This window comes from Xenopus laevis, chromosome 6S, assembly GCF_017654675.1.
Source record: "Xenopus laevis strain J_2021 chromosome 6S, Xenopus_laevis_v10.1, whole genome shotgun sequence".
Lineage (NCBI taxonomy): Eukaryota > Metazoa > Chordata > Amphibia > Anura > Pipidae > Xenopus > Xenopus laevis.
The window spans coordinates 63,772,160-63,789,516 of NC_054382.1; the positions used below are offsets into that span (position 1 = coordinate 63,772,160).

The following is a 17,357-nucleotide window of genomic DNA, read 5'->3' on the forward strand; positions in this document are numbered from 1 at the left end:
ATTTAGTAGACCAACATATGAATAGAATAAACAAAAAAAGGGTATATGCAATAATAAACTAAAAGATAAATACAGAATATATTAAAGTTTAGAAGAAGTTAGTTACATTAAAGTTTAAGTGCTGACTTTTGTAGAGACAAGAGGAAGGATATCCCTGCCCAATAGAGCTCACACTGGGTGGTTGGATAGCATATAGAAAGAACAAAAGGGAGCACTTCTCCTTGCTCACCTGCACGTGTAATTCAGCAAACCTGTGTGCTTGCACGCAGAGTGCCCCCGGTCCAGGCCAATATCACATAGAAACAGAACAGAAGTTGCGGAGCATATTGGCAGCTGAATCATAAAATCTTCATTTATTGTAAATGGTTAAAAACATAAATATCATAGCAGTAACATGTACTCCTACGCTTGACGCGTTTCGTGGCGTCTCGCCACTTCCTCAGAAGCATAAGGTGTGCCAAGCCCCACACCAGTTAATATAGCACCACAACCTCACAAAACCACACCCATAAAGACACACCCATAAAAACATTAACCCCGATCAGGGATTTATACAAAGATAAATTAGTATCAGTCACATTGTGCAATGTACAAACCCGTTTAAACTTAAAAAGGAGTATTTTTACATGTTTATGGCATGTTGTAAACAGCTACTTTATATGTATATTTAGTATACAATGTTTGTTATTAGTTACATAATGTTTGCCAGATCTCTATATTACAATGTAGCAAATTTAGGCTGTCGGGCATATTAGTTTAGGGGTTACTATTACTCTAGCAAAGTGCGATATATTACGTAATGTTAAATAACACTTACACAGTGAAAGCCATAATTCAAAAGATACAAAAAATACAAAACATACAAAAAATATACAAAAAATAGGTATAACTCAAAAAATAATATATAAAATACACTAAAGAAATACACAAGTTGCAAAAACAAGCGAGCTCCCACTCTCTATTCAATCCACCATAATTTTCAGTGGTTTTCAACTGATAAATCCAAAAAAGCCTCGAGACGACACCATTTTTGATCTAGATCGCCCTTCCTCATGTCTCTTTGAGGTTTATCTATGATTTGGAAACTAACACATGATACACCCTGATGTTTATCTATCAAATGCTTAGCTATGGCTGATTTGGTATCCAAGCGTTCCACAGCTGACGTGTTCTGAAACCCTAATACTGGCTGTCCTGGTTGTCTTCCCTACGTATTGGGCTCCACAAATACAAGCTGCCATATATATGACCCCTTTCGATGCTCGGTTAAAATATTGCTTTATTTGGAAGTTAGCCCCGGTCACAGTACTATGAAAAGTTTTGGATACTTGCATAAGCAGACAGGTTTTACACCTGCTACGTCCACATCTATAAGTGCCTTTGTACTTCAGCCAGGCACTCTCCTCACTCTGCATTTTAGTAGTATATAAACTTTTGGAGATATGTGCCGCTATGTTTTTACCTCTCCTAAATACAAAGGAAGGTGTACTTTCCAAAATCTTACCTAAAATTGGATCTTGAAGGAGGACGCCCCAATGTTTTTAACACTGTTTTGAATTCGATAAGCATCACGATTGTATGTTGTGCAGAAACGAACACTGGATTGTCCCACAGACTTACCTACTTTAGATCTAGTACATCTCTCAGATTTAGACTTCTGTTCTAGCAGTTTACTATGGTCGGCTCTAACTGCTCTCTCATATGCTGTTCTTACGTCTTCAACCTTATATCCTCTTTCAACAAACCGATCCCACAGCAACATTGCTTGTTCGTTAAAGGCATCCCAAGAGGAACATATACGGCGTAGCCGTAAGAATTGTCCTACTGGCATACCCCTCAAACACGGAACTGGATGGAAACTCTGTGCATGTAGCAATGTGTTGCGGGTGATAGGTTTACGGAAGAGGGTGGTAGTAATCTGCTCCCCTAGTGTCTGGAAAGTTGTATCTAGAAACGGAATAGCTGAGACATGGGTCTCATAGGTGAACTGAAGACACTTCACCGTCTGGTTGCAGTAATCGATAAAGGATGCCAGGGAGACTTCATCCCCTTCCCATACTCCTATACAGTCATCGATATACCTGTAAAAGCATATAATTTGATGTTTATAGGGGTTCTGGTCCCCAAAAATGAAGGTTCTCTCCCACCAACCCATAACCAAATTGGCATAGGTTGGTGCGAAAGATGCCCCCATGGCGGCTCCACACAATTGCAGGTAGAACTGACCGTTAAACAGGAAGTAATTGGAGTGTAGCAGAAAATGTATCCCTTCCATAATAAACTCATTCTGTACCTGGGGAAACAATCTTGTGGTTGCCAACCAGAATTGTATGGAATTGAGGCCCATATCATGATCTATAGAAGAATATAATGACATCACGTCCATAGAAAACCACCTATATGTTCCTTTCCAAACCAGGTCAGACTTTTTATTTATGCACATAGTGGTATCCCTCAAATAGGTGGGGAGTGCAAACACCAGAGGTAACAGTAACTTATCCACATACTTTGAGAAATTTTCAGTTAAAGAACCAATACTGGCCACTATAGGGCGCCCCTTCACATTTATTAAGGATTTATGGACTTTGGGAAGTACATGAAAAATAGGTATAACTGGATTTTCACAATAGATAAACTCAAATTCTCTATTAGTTATAATGCCCATATTCAGTGCTGAAGACAAAAGGGTGCGCCTTTTATTTTGAAAAATCATGGTGGGGTCCGTATCCAAAGATCTATATGTTTCCTTATCTGATAATTGACGCATAATTTCTGACTCATAGGCTATGGCATCTAATACCACGACAGACCCACCCTTATGTGCATTCTTCACTACAATACTTTTATTATCGGCCAAAGATTTTAAGGCCGTAAACTCTCCCCTATCCAAATTATTGCATTTAGAAAACTTCATCTGTTTTTGTCTCAAGCCCACAGTTTCTATGTCTCTGTACTAATTTTTGAAAAAGATCTATAGTATTACTTTTTGACTGTACTGGGTAAAACCTAGAGTGTTTCCTAAGGTCAGTATGCGTAATAGGGGGTTCCACAGAGTGACAGGTAACATTCTCCCTTAATAAGTCTTCCAAATTAACCAATGCACATTCATCCATGAAATTAAAATTAAATTTCAAACTAGGGAGATTTGCCACCTGTGTCTCTGCACTACTACTGCCACTCTCCATATGATCTGTAATATTATTATCAGCACTAGTTACATTTGTGGCTTGAGTATTTGACACGGCACTTGACTCATCACATTCCTCAGTATTAGCAGCAAAATGTCTCTTTAAGGTCAAAATTCTGACAAATTTATTAAGATCTAATAACATTGTGAAAGTGTCACTGGCCGCATCTGGTCCGTAGTTCAACCCCCGAGAAAGTAGGGAGCATTCATTTGTCGACAAAACATGTTTGGACAGATTAATAACATTGTCGTAAGCATTATTGAACATATTACCAGAGTCCTGCGTATCTAAAGGCGACTGGCAACGGGCAGAATTAGTCCCTGATGTTCCCAGCAGCATGTTGCCTCCAGACCCGTCATTCACCATCGTTGTTTCTTGTTGTGGTTTCCTCCTCTACCTGTATGGAAGCCTGGTGTTACTCCTGCGCCCCTCCTTGTGGATTTTTGGAGCTGCGGGTGTTGATTGGATCCCGTTGCGTGTTCTGCCCTTGTATCTCTCTCCTGGGTATCCCCGATCTCTGAAATCCTCCGGCTCGCTGTCTGACGCTTCCGGTTCTGAGGTTAAAAAAGAAGACGAGGAAACCGGGGACATGGATCTTGGGCGCGATGTTCCATCTTCTCTCTCGACAAACTGCACAGATCTATCCGGCTTTAGAATCGAGCGTGGAGTACTAGCGCCATATCCTCTCATGCTGGCTTGTTCGCCGCCGGCGTACCTGTGTTGGCGTGTGCCTCGTTTTTCAAATCTCCACACATAAACGGACTGATTATCATAGTCCCTTTTATCTCTCTGGAACATTTCTTTTTTGAGGCTTTTGATATTGGATTCATATTTGTTTAGTTGTTCTTTAATATGGAGGATCCATAGCAATATCAGCGGAGTCAGACACAGTTTTATTCAGGTAGGTGATTTCATTCTGTGTAGCAATTAACTCACTCTTGTCTCGCTCTAGGATCAGCCGCATAAGATTCTTTGAGCAATCCGTCAGCACCCTGTTCCATGCCTTTTCAAAATCAGCAGAGATAACTTCAAAAGACGGGAACTTACGTATCCGGAGGCCTCTGGGTATTCGTTCGCATTTCAAATAATTTTCTAATGAGCAAACATCCCACCAGAGCCGTATTTCCTTCCGCATCGCTCTTTCCAAGTCTCGATATATAAACTTCAAATCGATATCATTCATTATACATGTTCCAGGTCCACCTCTACTGTCTGGGGAATCGGCAAAAACTTGTTCAGCTTGTTTTTTATGTTGTGCATCCAATGGCAACCGTACATTTCCAGTCACATTCATTGCTTAGTGAGATAAATCAAAGAAGATAAAGTCACTTAGATATATGTACGTGCTATGCAATGGTGTAGAGGGGGTGCTCTTCCAACTGGATTAGTACTTAATGTAGAAAGAACAAAAGGGAGCACTTCTCCTTGCTCACCTGCACGTGTAATTCAGCAAACCTGTGTGCTTGCACGCAGAGTGCCCCCGGTCCAGGCCAATATCACATAGAAGCAGAACAGAAGTTGCGGAGCATATCGGCAGCTGAATCATAAAATCTTCATTTATTGTAAATGGTTAAAAACATAAATATCATAGCAGTAACATGTACCCCTACGCTTGACGCGTTTCGTGGCGTCTCGCCACTTCCTCAGAAGCATAAGGTGTGCCAACCCCCACACCAGTTAATATAGCACCACAACCTCACAAAACCACACCCATAAAGACACACCCATAAAAACATTAACCCCGATCAGGGATTTATACAAAGATAAATTAGTATCAGTCACATTGTGCAATGTACAAACCCGTTTAAACTTAAAAAGGAGTATTTTTACATGTTTATGGCATGTTGTAAACAGCTACTATATATGTATATTTAGTATACAATGTTTGTTATTAGTTACATAATGTTTGCCAGATCTCTATATTACAATGTAGCAAATTTAGGCTGTCAGGCATATTAGTTTAGGGGTTAGAGGATGAAGTCTCCCTGGCATCCTTTATCGATTACTGCAACCAGACGGTGAAGTGTCTTCAGTTCACCTATGAGACCCATGTCTCAGCTATTCCGTTTCTAGATACAACTTTCCAGACACTAGGGGAGCAGATTACTACCACCCTCTTCCATAAACCTATCACCCGCAACACATTGCTACATGCAAAGAGTTTCCATCCAGTTCCGTGTTTGAGGGGTATCCCAGTAGGACAATTCTTACGGCTACGATGTATATTATCCTCTTGGGATATACTACTAAAATGCAGAGTGAGGAGAGTGCCTGGCTGAAGTACAAAGGCACTTATAGATGTGGACGTAGCAGGTGTAAAACCTGTCTGCTTATGCAAGTATCCAAAACTTTTCACAGTACTGTGACCGGGGCTAACTTCCAAATAAACAATATTTTAACTGCGCATCGAAAGGGGTCATATGTATGGCAACTTGTATTTGTGGAGCCAAATACGTAGGGAAGACAACCAGGACAGCCAGTATTAGGGTGTCAGAACACATGTCAGCTGTGGAACGCTTAGATACCAAATTAGCCATAGCTAAGCATTTGATAGATAAACAGGGTGTATCATGTGTTAGTTTCCAAATCATAGATAAACCTCAAAGAGACATGAGGAAGGGCGATCTAGATCAAAAATTGTGTCGTCTCGAGGCTTTTTGGATTTATCAGTTGAAAACCACTGAAAATTATGGTGGATTGAATAGAGAGTGGGAGCTTGCTTGTTTTTGCAACTTGTGTATTTCTTTAGTGTGTTTTATATATTATTTTTTGAGTTATAACTATTTTTTGTATATTTTTTTGTTTTGTATTTTTTGTATCTTTTGAATTATGGCTTTCACTGTGTAAGTGTTATTTAACATTACGTAATATATCACACTTTGCTAGAGTAATAGTAACCCCTAAACTAATATGCCCGACAGCCTAAATTTGCTACATTGTAATATAGAGATCTGGCAAACATTATGTAACTAATAACAAACATTGTATACTTAATATACATATATAGTAGCTGTTTACAACATGCCATAAACATGTAAAAATACTCCTTTTTAAGTTTAAACGGGTTTGTACATTGCACAATGGGACTGATACTAATTTATCTTTGTATAAATCCCTGATCGGGGTTAATGTTTTTATGGGTGTGTCTTTATGGGTGTGGTTTTGTGAGGTTGTGGCGCTATATTAACTGGTGTGGGGGTTGGCACACCTTATGCTTCTGAGGAACTGGCGAGACGCCACGAAACGCGTCAAACGTTGGGGTACATGTCACTGCTATGATATTTATGTTTTTAACCATTTACAATAAATGAAGATTTTATGATTCAGCTGCCGATATGCTCTGCAACTTCTGTTCTGTTTCTATGGATAGATTATAGACACCAATAGAAGTATAATAAGTACTGCAGTTTACAGTGATAGTTACAGCCTCCTAAGGGCAAGTTCACACAGGAGAGTACCATTTTTAAAAATGTGCAGTCGATCATAAATATGCACATGATAATGTGCGTTTTTCAGCCTGTAGTTTTCTTTTCCCAACATGCATTTCTAGTTTTTCTCATTCTATTGAGGGATGGCATTTCGAATGTAATGAGCAGCAAAATTAAAAGGTTTCAGTTTGGAAACATCAGTGTTATGGGGTTGTGGCTCTGTAAGGAACAATGGAGTTGCCCAGGAGACAAGAGATTAAATTTATTGAGGTGCAGAGGAATTAAAGACTTGAAAGTTATAACAAAGTGTTGCTTTATGGGAAGCCATCATAGTAATTTTAGCAGTGGAGAGTCCTATTTTCTTAGATGAGAGGAGGAGAGTTTTTGTAATAGACTTTAATACAGACTGTAGTGGGGAGAGGTGTTAGGGAGGCCAGATAGTAGCACATTGCAGTAGTCTTGGCAGGATAGAATAAGATCATGATGAGCATTTAAGCTGTGTCTTTTGAAAGAAAGGGGAAAAGGATTTTTGCAATATTTTCTAGGAAGAAGAGACAGGCTTTGACAGAACGTGGTTTAAATATTATCACAGGAGAGAGAGAAATCAAAGGCAAGACAATGTGAGGCACTGACAGGGTTAATGGACATGGAGAATTAAATAGAGAGAGGTATAATAAATGTTAACTGTTAATGTAAAAAAAAAAAAAAAAAAGCTGCCAAATCCAGACCTATTGGAGTTAAAAATTCAACTCTCAATTCCCTCTTAATAAGTCTATCACCACACTTACTGTATATGTGTGGCTTATTTGTTCTTGTACCACAAATTTGAATTTGTGCCTATCATGTTGGTGGATTTTCTTATAATGTTTGGGGACAATATGACTGGTGCACTTGTTTACGTGTCTCAAAATTCGAGTACCAACAGATCTCTTGGTGCGCCCTATAAACTGCATATGACATTCACATATTATTTCATAAACTGCATATGACATTCACATATTATTTCATAAACTGCATATATTGTCTTAAAATTATAAATCTTTTTAGGCTGTGGTAGCTCTACCTCTTCATAGTAGAAACCTTTTGGGGCAGCAAAGTGACAGGCTTTGCACCTCTTGTATGGGCACTTAAAGGTACCCTTAAAGGAGAAGGAAAGCTACCAAAGCAGTGTATAGCCAATAGATTAGCCACAATAGTGCCAGCTATAATACTATATTTATTCTGCAGAATGCTTTACTATACCCGAGTAAACAGCTCTAGATACTGTCTCTTTTTGTTTAGGATAGATAGCTGCTGCCATATTAGCTTGCTGTGACATCGCTTTCTGCCTGAGTTTCTCCCTGCTCACTCATTGCTCTGGGCTCAGATTACAGCAGGGGAGGGAGGGGGAAAGGGAGAGAGGAGCAAATTGAGCATGCCCTAGCCCTGGACGTTTAAGCTGAAAATAGGAAGTCTGATACAGAAGTCCATGTGTACACAATATAAGGAAAGAAATGGGGTGTTTCTTATGACAGAGGACTCAGAGCAGCAATGCTTTGAGGGTTTACTGGTGTATTTATATAGAGTTATAGACCTTTCTGATAAACCTTACTTAATGTTAGCCTTTCCTTCTCCTTTAAGGCCTGATATGCATGTTGTCCTATCTCCCCTATTCAGTCTCCCAAAGGTGTTGGATGGAGCTAACACGCTCCTTAACAAAGCATTTGACACTGATTCTTGTACAAGGTATCGGTGGAACAATTCCTTTTTGCTCTCATTAGCTGGCCATAAGGAATATTGTTAATCCATTTTTTACAATGCCCACTCCTGGCATACAATAAGGAATTTCTATCAGTGGCTTTTCTATATAGATCAGTGACAATTTCACCACCCTTTACCTTCAATATCAAATCCAAATAGTTGGTTGATGTACTATCAGACTCACTAGTGAATTTGAGGTTATACTCTCAATAAAATCTTACAAGCCTCTATCATGGTCATGCCAATCGCTAAATAAAGTACCTGATTTAGGTGGAAAGATGAAAACTTCAGTTTTTGTTAGGTTGAGTTTGAGATCCATCCAGTTGGAGATTGTTGGATCGCAATTAGATATTTGAGTTTCAGATGCTCATAAAGGTATAGATAAATATATTTGGATATCAGTACACCGATAATGTGGTTGTTGCCAGAGCATAGTTCTGAATTTTTTTCCATTGTGTGGCAAAAGCAATTTTTTTAAAAAAAAAAAAAAAAAAAGTATTCTGCCCAAGAAACCCATATATTTTCAGAAATAACACACTCTGCCAAATATAAAATAGATAAATATGTATTTTTCTACTTCAAGATATCAAAATTGCAAAGCTTTGCTAAAGTTAAATGAACGCCTGGGGCTTGCCTAACAGTTTGAATTTATGGTACCCTGTACAAAGGTTTACCTAAGTGTACCCCAAAATCAAAATAATGCATACTACATTTCACCCTTCAAAATAAGAATGTGGACCCCAGAAAACAACATATTTCTGGAAAGTACACATTCTGATGACTTATAAAATTGTATCCATAACTCACAAGGAGGTCCAAGTGCTCTGCCCTGAGCACCAAAAGTACATTGGAGTAGGCAGAGAAGTAGAATAATTTATTTACTAACAACAAGCAGAGGCAGCCTTACGTGTTTTGTGTTAATGAACACTAAATCATAAGCTATGTTTGATCAGCATATGATTAAATGTTCATTAATGAGAAACGTAGAGCTGGCCATAGACGCAAAGATCCGATCGATTCGTATGATTTTCGGACCGTGTGTGGAGTGTCCCGGCATTTTTCGTCCGGTGGAGAACGTCGTTTGGTTGATCGGACAGGTTAGAAAATTTCTGTCGGCTGCCGATAATATCTCTGCATGTATTGCCGATCATACGATTTTCAGTGGGAGACTGTCACTAGCTTTGTTGGACATAGATAAAGTACGATTGCTGTCAGGGGCAGAACATTGGCTGATCTGTTCTTTAACTACTTTATTTGATCTGAATGGTAAGACTTCGATCTGAATGGTTAGTGGCAGGTCGGGAGATGGGGAAGTCCGATCTTACGATGATTCGTACGATCGGATCTTTGCATCTATGGCCAGCTTAAGGCTGCCTATGCTTATTGGTACTGAATTAATAAACAATAATTTGACTTCTTTGCATGTGATCGACTGCTCATTGAGTGCCTGCTCCAACATACATGGTTGATTTTGCACACATTCTGATGAATCCAAAATAAGTAAATACCTTTTACCCTTAAATAAATGCAAAGCTACACTTTGCAATTTCAGAAACCTGTATCATTCATTGTATCATTCATTTCGATTGAACCACCAAGATAAAAACCTAAATATAAAGGCTAGGGCTCTGCTGAACAGTGTGCAGCAGTTCTGGAACCCACAGGACAGATGTTAAAGAGATAGATGTAGATGGTGTTATTGTGCTGACTGAATTACATGCAAGTAAGTTGTTGATGACATACTTTCCTGGTTTCACATAGGATAGCGGTTTGGATTTCAAATAAAGATGTTGCTGGTCAGGTGAGGTTAGCAGACCTGGATGTGGTTTGTGGGGCACAAGTTTACTTGGTATATTGAGTAATACACAATAGTATAGGAGTGTTAGGTATCTTGTTCTGCTTACCCTTCGGTTCTGTGGTTTTTGCATGCAAGTGGGTTATTAGCATGTGGCTAGTTACAATAGAAGTGCCCCAGAATTGAAGTTACCCATTAATGAAGAATTTTGCTAGGAATAATTAAGGATTTTTAAGCTTAAATGGTAGATGCCAACTTTTTATCTAATTAAAAGAGATAATTGTTGTGCGCATTTGAATGCCTGCTGAAAACCCACTTCATAACTGAGCAGCACAACTCTTTAAGGGGTTGTCCACCATTGAGGTAATTTTTAGTATGATGTAGAGAGTGATATTCTAAGGGGCAAATTTACTAAACAGGCAGCGCAACACTTCGACCAGGTGAAAATTAGATCAGACAACACTAATTCACTAACATGCGAAGTTTTGCCCAGGGCGCCGAACACTGGCGAAGTTGCGCTACCGTTAATTTGGCAAGCAGAGCGAAGTTGCGCTAGCGTTGGCTAATTTGCATATGGCGGGAAGTTAAAGTTGAATGGACGTATATGTTGCACCCAATGCATTACATTACACAAGTCTAGGGAAGCTTAATAAAAGAAAATAGAGTTGTTATATAGTGCCCTACACATGAGCCCAGTGTATAGTTTATGTGCCATATGTTAGGAAATGTAGGGGGGAAGCTGGTTACCCGGAAAAAAAATTACGCTCTTTTGCAGCCTATCACCCTGAAAAAAGGAAAAGACGCCAGCGGTTTTTGGGATTTAGAAAAAATTTCAACTAAATTTTTAGGAAGTCCTATCTACACTATTGAACTTCGCCTTCGACGAAGGCAAGTCTGGCGCAAGAGGTAACGTTACAGTTACGTCCCTTCGCCAGAGCGCAACCGGAGTGCGAATGAGCGCCAGCGTCAGTCTCTTTCACTAGCGAAGTTACACCTTCGCCCCTTTGTAAATCGGTGAAGTACCGAAATGATGTCATGCTGGCGAATTTTCGCCATCGTTAGTCGCTTTGGCCTTTAGTAAATTTGCCCCTAAGTCTATTTGCAATTGGTTTTCATTTATTATTTATGGTTTTTGAGCTTTTTATTCAGCAACTCTCCTTTTAATAATGTATGTGTGTACACTGTATGTCGGGGTTTTCCATATAATGTAAAATGTTTTATTTCTATTTTCTAGGTGCCTTTATTCCTGGAGTCCCTGTACAGCCTGTGGTTTTAAGATATCCAAATAAGGCGGTATGAAACTTAATTTGCAGTATTAAAACAAAGTGAAAAAATACAGAACATTTTTATAAATGCATGCAATTATTAATTTAAATTATGTATTTAAATATGAAAGTGTGTTGGGTTATTTGGCTGTCTCCATTTTTCCTTGCAGTAAGTAACAGTTTTGCAATGATTTCTAGCTGAGGTTCTAGCTCAGACAGCAGCTTACATAGTTATATAGTTAAATCGGGTTGAAAAAAGTCCAAAGTCCATCATTTAACCCCTCTAAATGAAAACCAGCATTGGTACATACACCTCCATACACTCACATAAACTATATATATATATATACCCATATCTATACTAACCATAGATTTTAGTATCACAATAGCCTTGGATATTATGCTTGTCCAAGAAATAATCCAAACCACTCTTAAAAGCATTAACAGAATTAGCCATCACAACATCACCCGGCAGTGCATTCCACAACCTCACTGTGAAGAACCACCTACACTGCTTCAAATGAAAGTTCTTTTCCTCTAGTCTAAAGGGGTGGCCACTAGTGCGGTGATCCTCTTTTTGGGTAAAAATGCCCCCTGCTATTTGTCTATAATGTCTTCTAATGTACTTGTAAAGTGTAATCATGTTCCCTCGCAAGCATCTTTTTTCCAGATAAAACAAACCCAACAGTTACAGTCTACCCTCATAATTTAAGTCTTCCATCCCTCTAACCAGTTTAGTTGCAAGTCTCTGCACTCTCTCCAGCTCATTTATATCCCTCTTGAGGACTGGAGTCCAAAACTGCACTGCATACTCCAGATGAAACCTTAACAGGGACCTATAAAGAGGCATAATTATGTTTTCTTGAGTTTATGCCCTTTTTTTATGCAAGACAGAACTTTATTTGCTTTAGTAGCGACAGTGTCACTGCCCAGAATTTATCTACAAAAACTCCTAGATCCTTCTCAGTTAAGGAAACTCACAACACACTGCATTTATCAGCATTGCACCTCATTTTCCAGTTTCTGCCTAGTTTTACAATTTAGTCAAATCACTCTGCAAAGTGGCAGCATCCTGCATGGAACCTATAGTTTTGCTCAATTTTGTATCATCAGCAAAAATAGAAACAGTTCTTTCAATGCCCATCTCCAGATCATTAATAAACAAGTTGAAAAAGCAAAGGACCTAGTACAGAGCCCTGCCATACTCCACTAACAACACTGGTCCAATGGTACAATAAATTGGACCATTTTATTTTACCACCACTCTTTTTAATCTATATTTTAGCCATTTCTCTATCCAGGTACAAATATTCTGTTCCAGGCCAACATTCCTTAACCAGTAAACTTCTGTGCGGCACTGTATCAAATGCTTTAGCAAAGTCCAAGTGGATCACATCCACTGCCATCCTAGAATCGAGGTCTCATAAAAAGAAACTAAATTAGTCTGGCAAGAACTATTACACATAAAACCATGTTGGCACAAACTCATAGTATTATCATTTGCATAATATATGATTTATCCCTAAATAACCCTTCAAAAAGCTTTCCTACCACTAATGTCAGACTAACCGGCCTATAGTTTTGAGGCTGAGAACAGGATCCTTTTTTGAATAGCAGCACCACCACATTAGGAATTCGCCAGTCTCTGCTTTTTTCTGTTCTTGTCAATCAGCTGACCCCCCACTGATATTAATTAATAAATAATTAATTAATAAGTTTCGGCTGTCCCAGTTAACTTAAAGCCTTAAAAGCACGTTTTTTCTTACCCACTTCAACACCAACACTTCTATTGAACCACAACGGTTTTGTTTTGCAACGACGTTCCTTGCTTACAAGGGGAATATACTGACATGTATATTTATTAAGCAACGTTTTTGTTCTGTTTTTAACCCTGTGAAAAGCATTTTTCCACTTAAAGTTTGTATCAGTAAATAGAAGCTGCATGTGAAATCTAATCAGCTAAAAGCTCCCCAAAGCCGCCCCCAGCCCAGCGAACCTTAGTAACGGCAACCCTCCGACACCATTAAATCATCTTGCTGAGTTGTTTCAGTCACGATGGGCTGGGGGCGGCACAATCCCTCGATAGGCTAATTACAAATAAAAACAGGACTCCAGCCTATGGAGGGATCGCACCTTCCCAAGCCCAGCGTGACAACTCCGCAAGATGATTTAATGGTGTCGGACGGTCGCCGTTACTAAGGTTCACTGGTCTGGGGGTGGCTTTGGGAAACTTTTAGCTGCTTACAGTTTGCATGCAGATTCTTTTCACTGATACCGACTGTCGTCTAAAATGTAGTATTTTAGTTACTCCCTCATATATTTGCCTCTGCAACATAATCTAAAAGGAGACCATGTTATGATCACTATTCTCTAAATGCTCACCCACACAAATGCTAGAGATTAGTTTGGTATTATTATTAGTTATTACAAGATCCAAAAGAGAATCATTACTTCTTGAACAACCTGAAATAAAATTGTCATTCAGCATATTTACAAACCTGCTAGCTTTTTCAGACTTGGCAGCCCCATTATGCCACAGAAAAGTTTATATCAAAAACGATATAAGTCCCAAGGCCTCTTAAAGTAAAAACAAATTAATTTATTGATGTTCACATTAAAAGAGTATCTTGTACATACCACCCCACATATATCCCACCTTACGCGTTTCGCACCCTCCGGCGCTTAGTCATATGTGTATCTGTCAGTAAGGGGTCGAGTACGGAATTTAAACCCAAATCATCCCGCCCCTTTTTTGTTTAAAACCAATCAAGGGTCACAAGCAATTATCCCTGCTTCGTATTTGTTAACCCATAGTGCTTATACAGGGTGTATGTACCATTTCAGTTATATAGTAGTTTAAAGTTATACATTGTATTCAAATTATTCACTAACAACACAGTCCATAAAATTAGTTATTGCACAACATTATATTTAAACAGTATATATTCGTTTAGTTTACAAACCAATTAGTTAATCTCTAACCTTGCACATACTCCATTACTACCCAGATTATATCGAATGTGTACACTGTCACCATTATCCCTGCACTCCATTAATAGTATTATATAATAAGTATATTCCTTTATCATTTTAAACATTCAGGTGTAGCATGTCACGTCAAATTCATAGTTAAGTCCTAATGGCAACCGCGTTCCCAAATGAAAAATCCAGTAAACTTCTCTCCTTTCCAATAGTTTCTGATGGTTCCCTCCCCTTACTCCTAATCTCACCCTCTCTATTCCCTGTATGGAAAATTGATTTACATCCCCTCCACTGCATATCGCAAAGTGCTTAGTGATATTACTTTTCTCCACCATTTTGGGGTTTTTAATTTGACTCAAGTGTTCCCTCGCTCTCTCCTTCAGTTTTCTACCAGTACACCCTACATATTGCTTGCAGCACTTCAAACAAGTGATCAAATAGATCACAAATGCAGTGTTGCAATTAATATATCCTTTAATTACAAATTCTTTTCCTGTTACTGTAGACTTAAACTCCTTAGACACTTTCATATGTGCACAGGTAACACATCTGCGACTGCCACATTTGTAATTACCCACGGGCATAAGTGGTCCCATATCCTGTTTCTTAGATTCCATTTTAAATAGGCTGGGTGATAGCATATCCTTTAGGGTGGGAGCTCTTTTGGGGATAATATTAATTCCCGAGCTCAACACCTCAAAGAAGTGTTCATCACCATAGAGGATAGGCAAAAATCTCTTTATGATTTTAGATATCTCAAAAAATTGTTTACTATATCCAGTTGTAAGTGCCACCTTTTCTGACCAAACCTGACTTCTTTCTTTGATACCAGTCCCTTTGAGCAAATCTCCCCTATCGCAGATGTGTTACCTGTGCACATATGAAAGTGTCTAAGGAGTTTAAGTCTACAGTAACAGGAAAAGAATTTGTTATTAAAGGATATATTAATTGCAACACTGCATTTGTGATCTATTTGATCTATTAGTGCTGCAAGCAATATGTAGGGTGTACTGGTAGAAAACTGAAGGAGAGAGCGAGGGAACACTTGAGTCAAATTAAAAACCCCAAAATGGTGGAGAAAAGTAATATCACTAAGCACTTTGCGATATGCAGTGGAGGGGATGTAAATCAATTTTCCATACAGGGAATAGAGAGGGTGAGATTAGGAGTAAGGGGAGGGAACCATCAGAAACTATTGGAAAGGAGAGAAGTTTACTGGATTTTTCATTTGGGAACGCGGTTGCCATTAGGACTTAACTATGAATTTGACGTGACATGCTACATCTGAATGTTTAAAATGATAAAGGAATATACTTATTATATAATACTATTAATGGAGTGCAGGGATAATGGTGACAGTGTACACATTCGATATAATCTGGGTAGTAATGGAGTATGTGCAAGGTTAGAGATTAACTAATTGGTTTGTAAACTAAACGAATATATACTGTTTAAATATAATGTTGTGCAATAACTAATTTTATGGACTGTGTTGTTAGTGAATAATTTGAATACAATGTATAACTTTAAACTACTATATAACTGAAATGGTACATACACCCTGTATAAGCACTATGGGTTAACAAATACGAAGCAGGGATAATTGCTTGTGACCCTTGATTGGTTTTAAACAAAAAAGGGGCGGGATGATTTGGGTTTAAATTCCGTACTCGACCCCTTACTGACAGATACACCTATGACTAAGCGCCGGAGGGTGCGAAACGCGTAAGGTGGGATATATGTGGGGTGGTATGTACAAGATACTCTTTTAATGTGAACATCAATAAATTAATTTGTTTTTACTTTAAGAGGCCTTGGGACTTATATCGTTTTTGATATAAACTTTTCTGCAGTTGATTGCCTTGGGAACTGGGGCGGGTCCCTTCAGCCTGGCTAAATAACTATATGGACTCCCGATTTTTGAATTGATATATGAGAGCCCCATTATGCCAGTCAATGTCTGTATAACTTTCACCCATAATAATAACTTGACCAAGCTGTGAAGTAGCTGATCTTCATTCTTATCACTAATGATCATTTTCTTTGTAACCTTTTACCCAGTCGAAATCTCTACCCAGGTGGATTCCCAGTGCCATCAGTGGTTATTTCTTTAGAGCAGTAGAGCAGGGATCTCCAACCTTTTCAACCCTTGAGCAACATTCAGAAGTAAAAGGAGTTCGGAAGCAACACTAGCATGGGAATTGTTCTTGGGCTGTGATTGGCCATTGGTAGCCCTATGTGGATTGTCAACCTACATTGAGGCTCTGTTTGGCAGTACACCTGGATTTTATAAAACCAAAACTTGCCTCCAAGCCTGGAATTCAAAAATAAGCACCTGCTTAGAGGCCACTGAGAGCAAGGGGTTGGAGAGCAACCTGTTGCTCATGAGCTACTGGTTGGGAATCACTGCTTTAGAGCATGGTTTTAATTCAGGCTTTACATACAAACACACTCCGCCACCCTTTTTAATCCCTCTGTCCCTCCTAAAAAGGGTGTAACCATTTAAAGCCACAGCACAGTCACATGTTTCATCCCACCAGGTCACCGTGATACCAATTGTATCATAATATGTATGATCATGCAATTAACTCTAACTCTCCCATTTTACCTGATGCAATTCGTGCATTTGCCAGTATTCAGTGGAGATTGCTACATTTCCTTTTGAAATTTACATTACTTAATGTAGTATTAGCCTGTTTTCCTTGTTACAGAGAGACCTCCTTAGCTGGAAAAACTATAAGCCCTCTCACTCCTCCCCCATGACCCCCTTACTAATCCCAATGCCTAGTCTACCCTAGTTTCCTCATAATTATTTATCTTACCCACCCCTTGCCTAGTTTAAACACCCCTTCAACCTCTTAGTCATTCTTTCCCATAGGACAGTGGACCCCCTTCATTAAAGTGCAATCTGTCACAACTATATAGGTTTAAGCCCAAAGAACAATTAGCCCAGTGCTCT

At 38.9% G+C, this 17,357-nt stretch overlaps 1 protein-coding gene across 3 annotated transcripts in view; it reads left to right on the forward strand.

Moving 5' to 3' along the window:
- lpcat1.S (lysophosphatidylcholine acyltransferase 1 S homeolog) overlaps window positions 1-17,357 on the forward strand; it is a 106,656-nt gene that overhangs the window by 52,375 nt on the left and 36,924 nt on the right. For all 3 annotated transcript variants that reach the window (XM_018269402.2, XM_018269403.2, XM_018269404.2), the window contains one exon: window positions 11,386-11,444. In XM_018269402.2, the coding sequence (XP_018124891.1) occupies window positions 11,386-11,444 (59 nt within the window). The remainder of the gene's footprint in view (window positions 1-11,385; window positions 11,445-17,357) is intronic.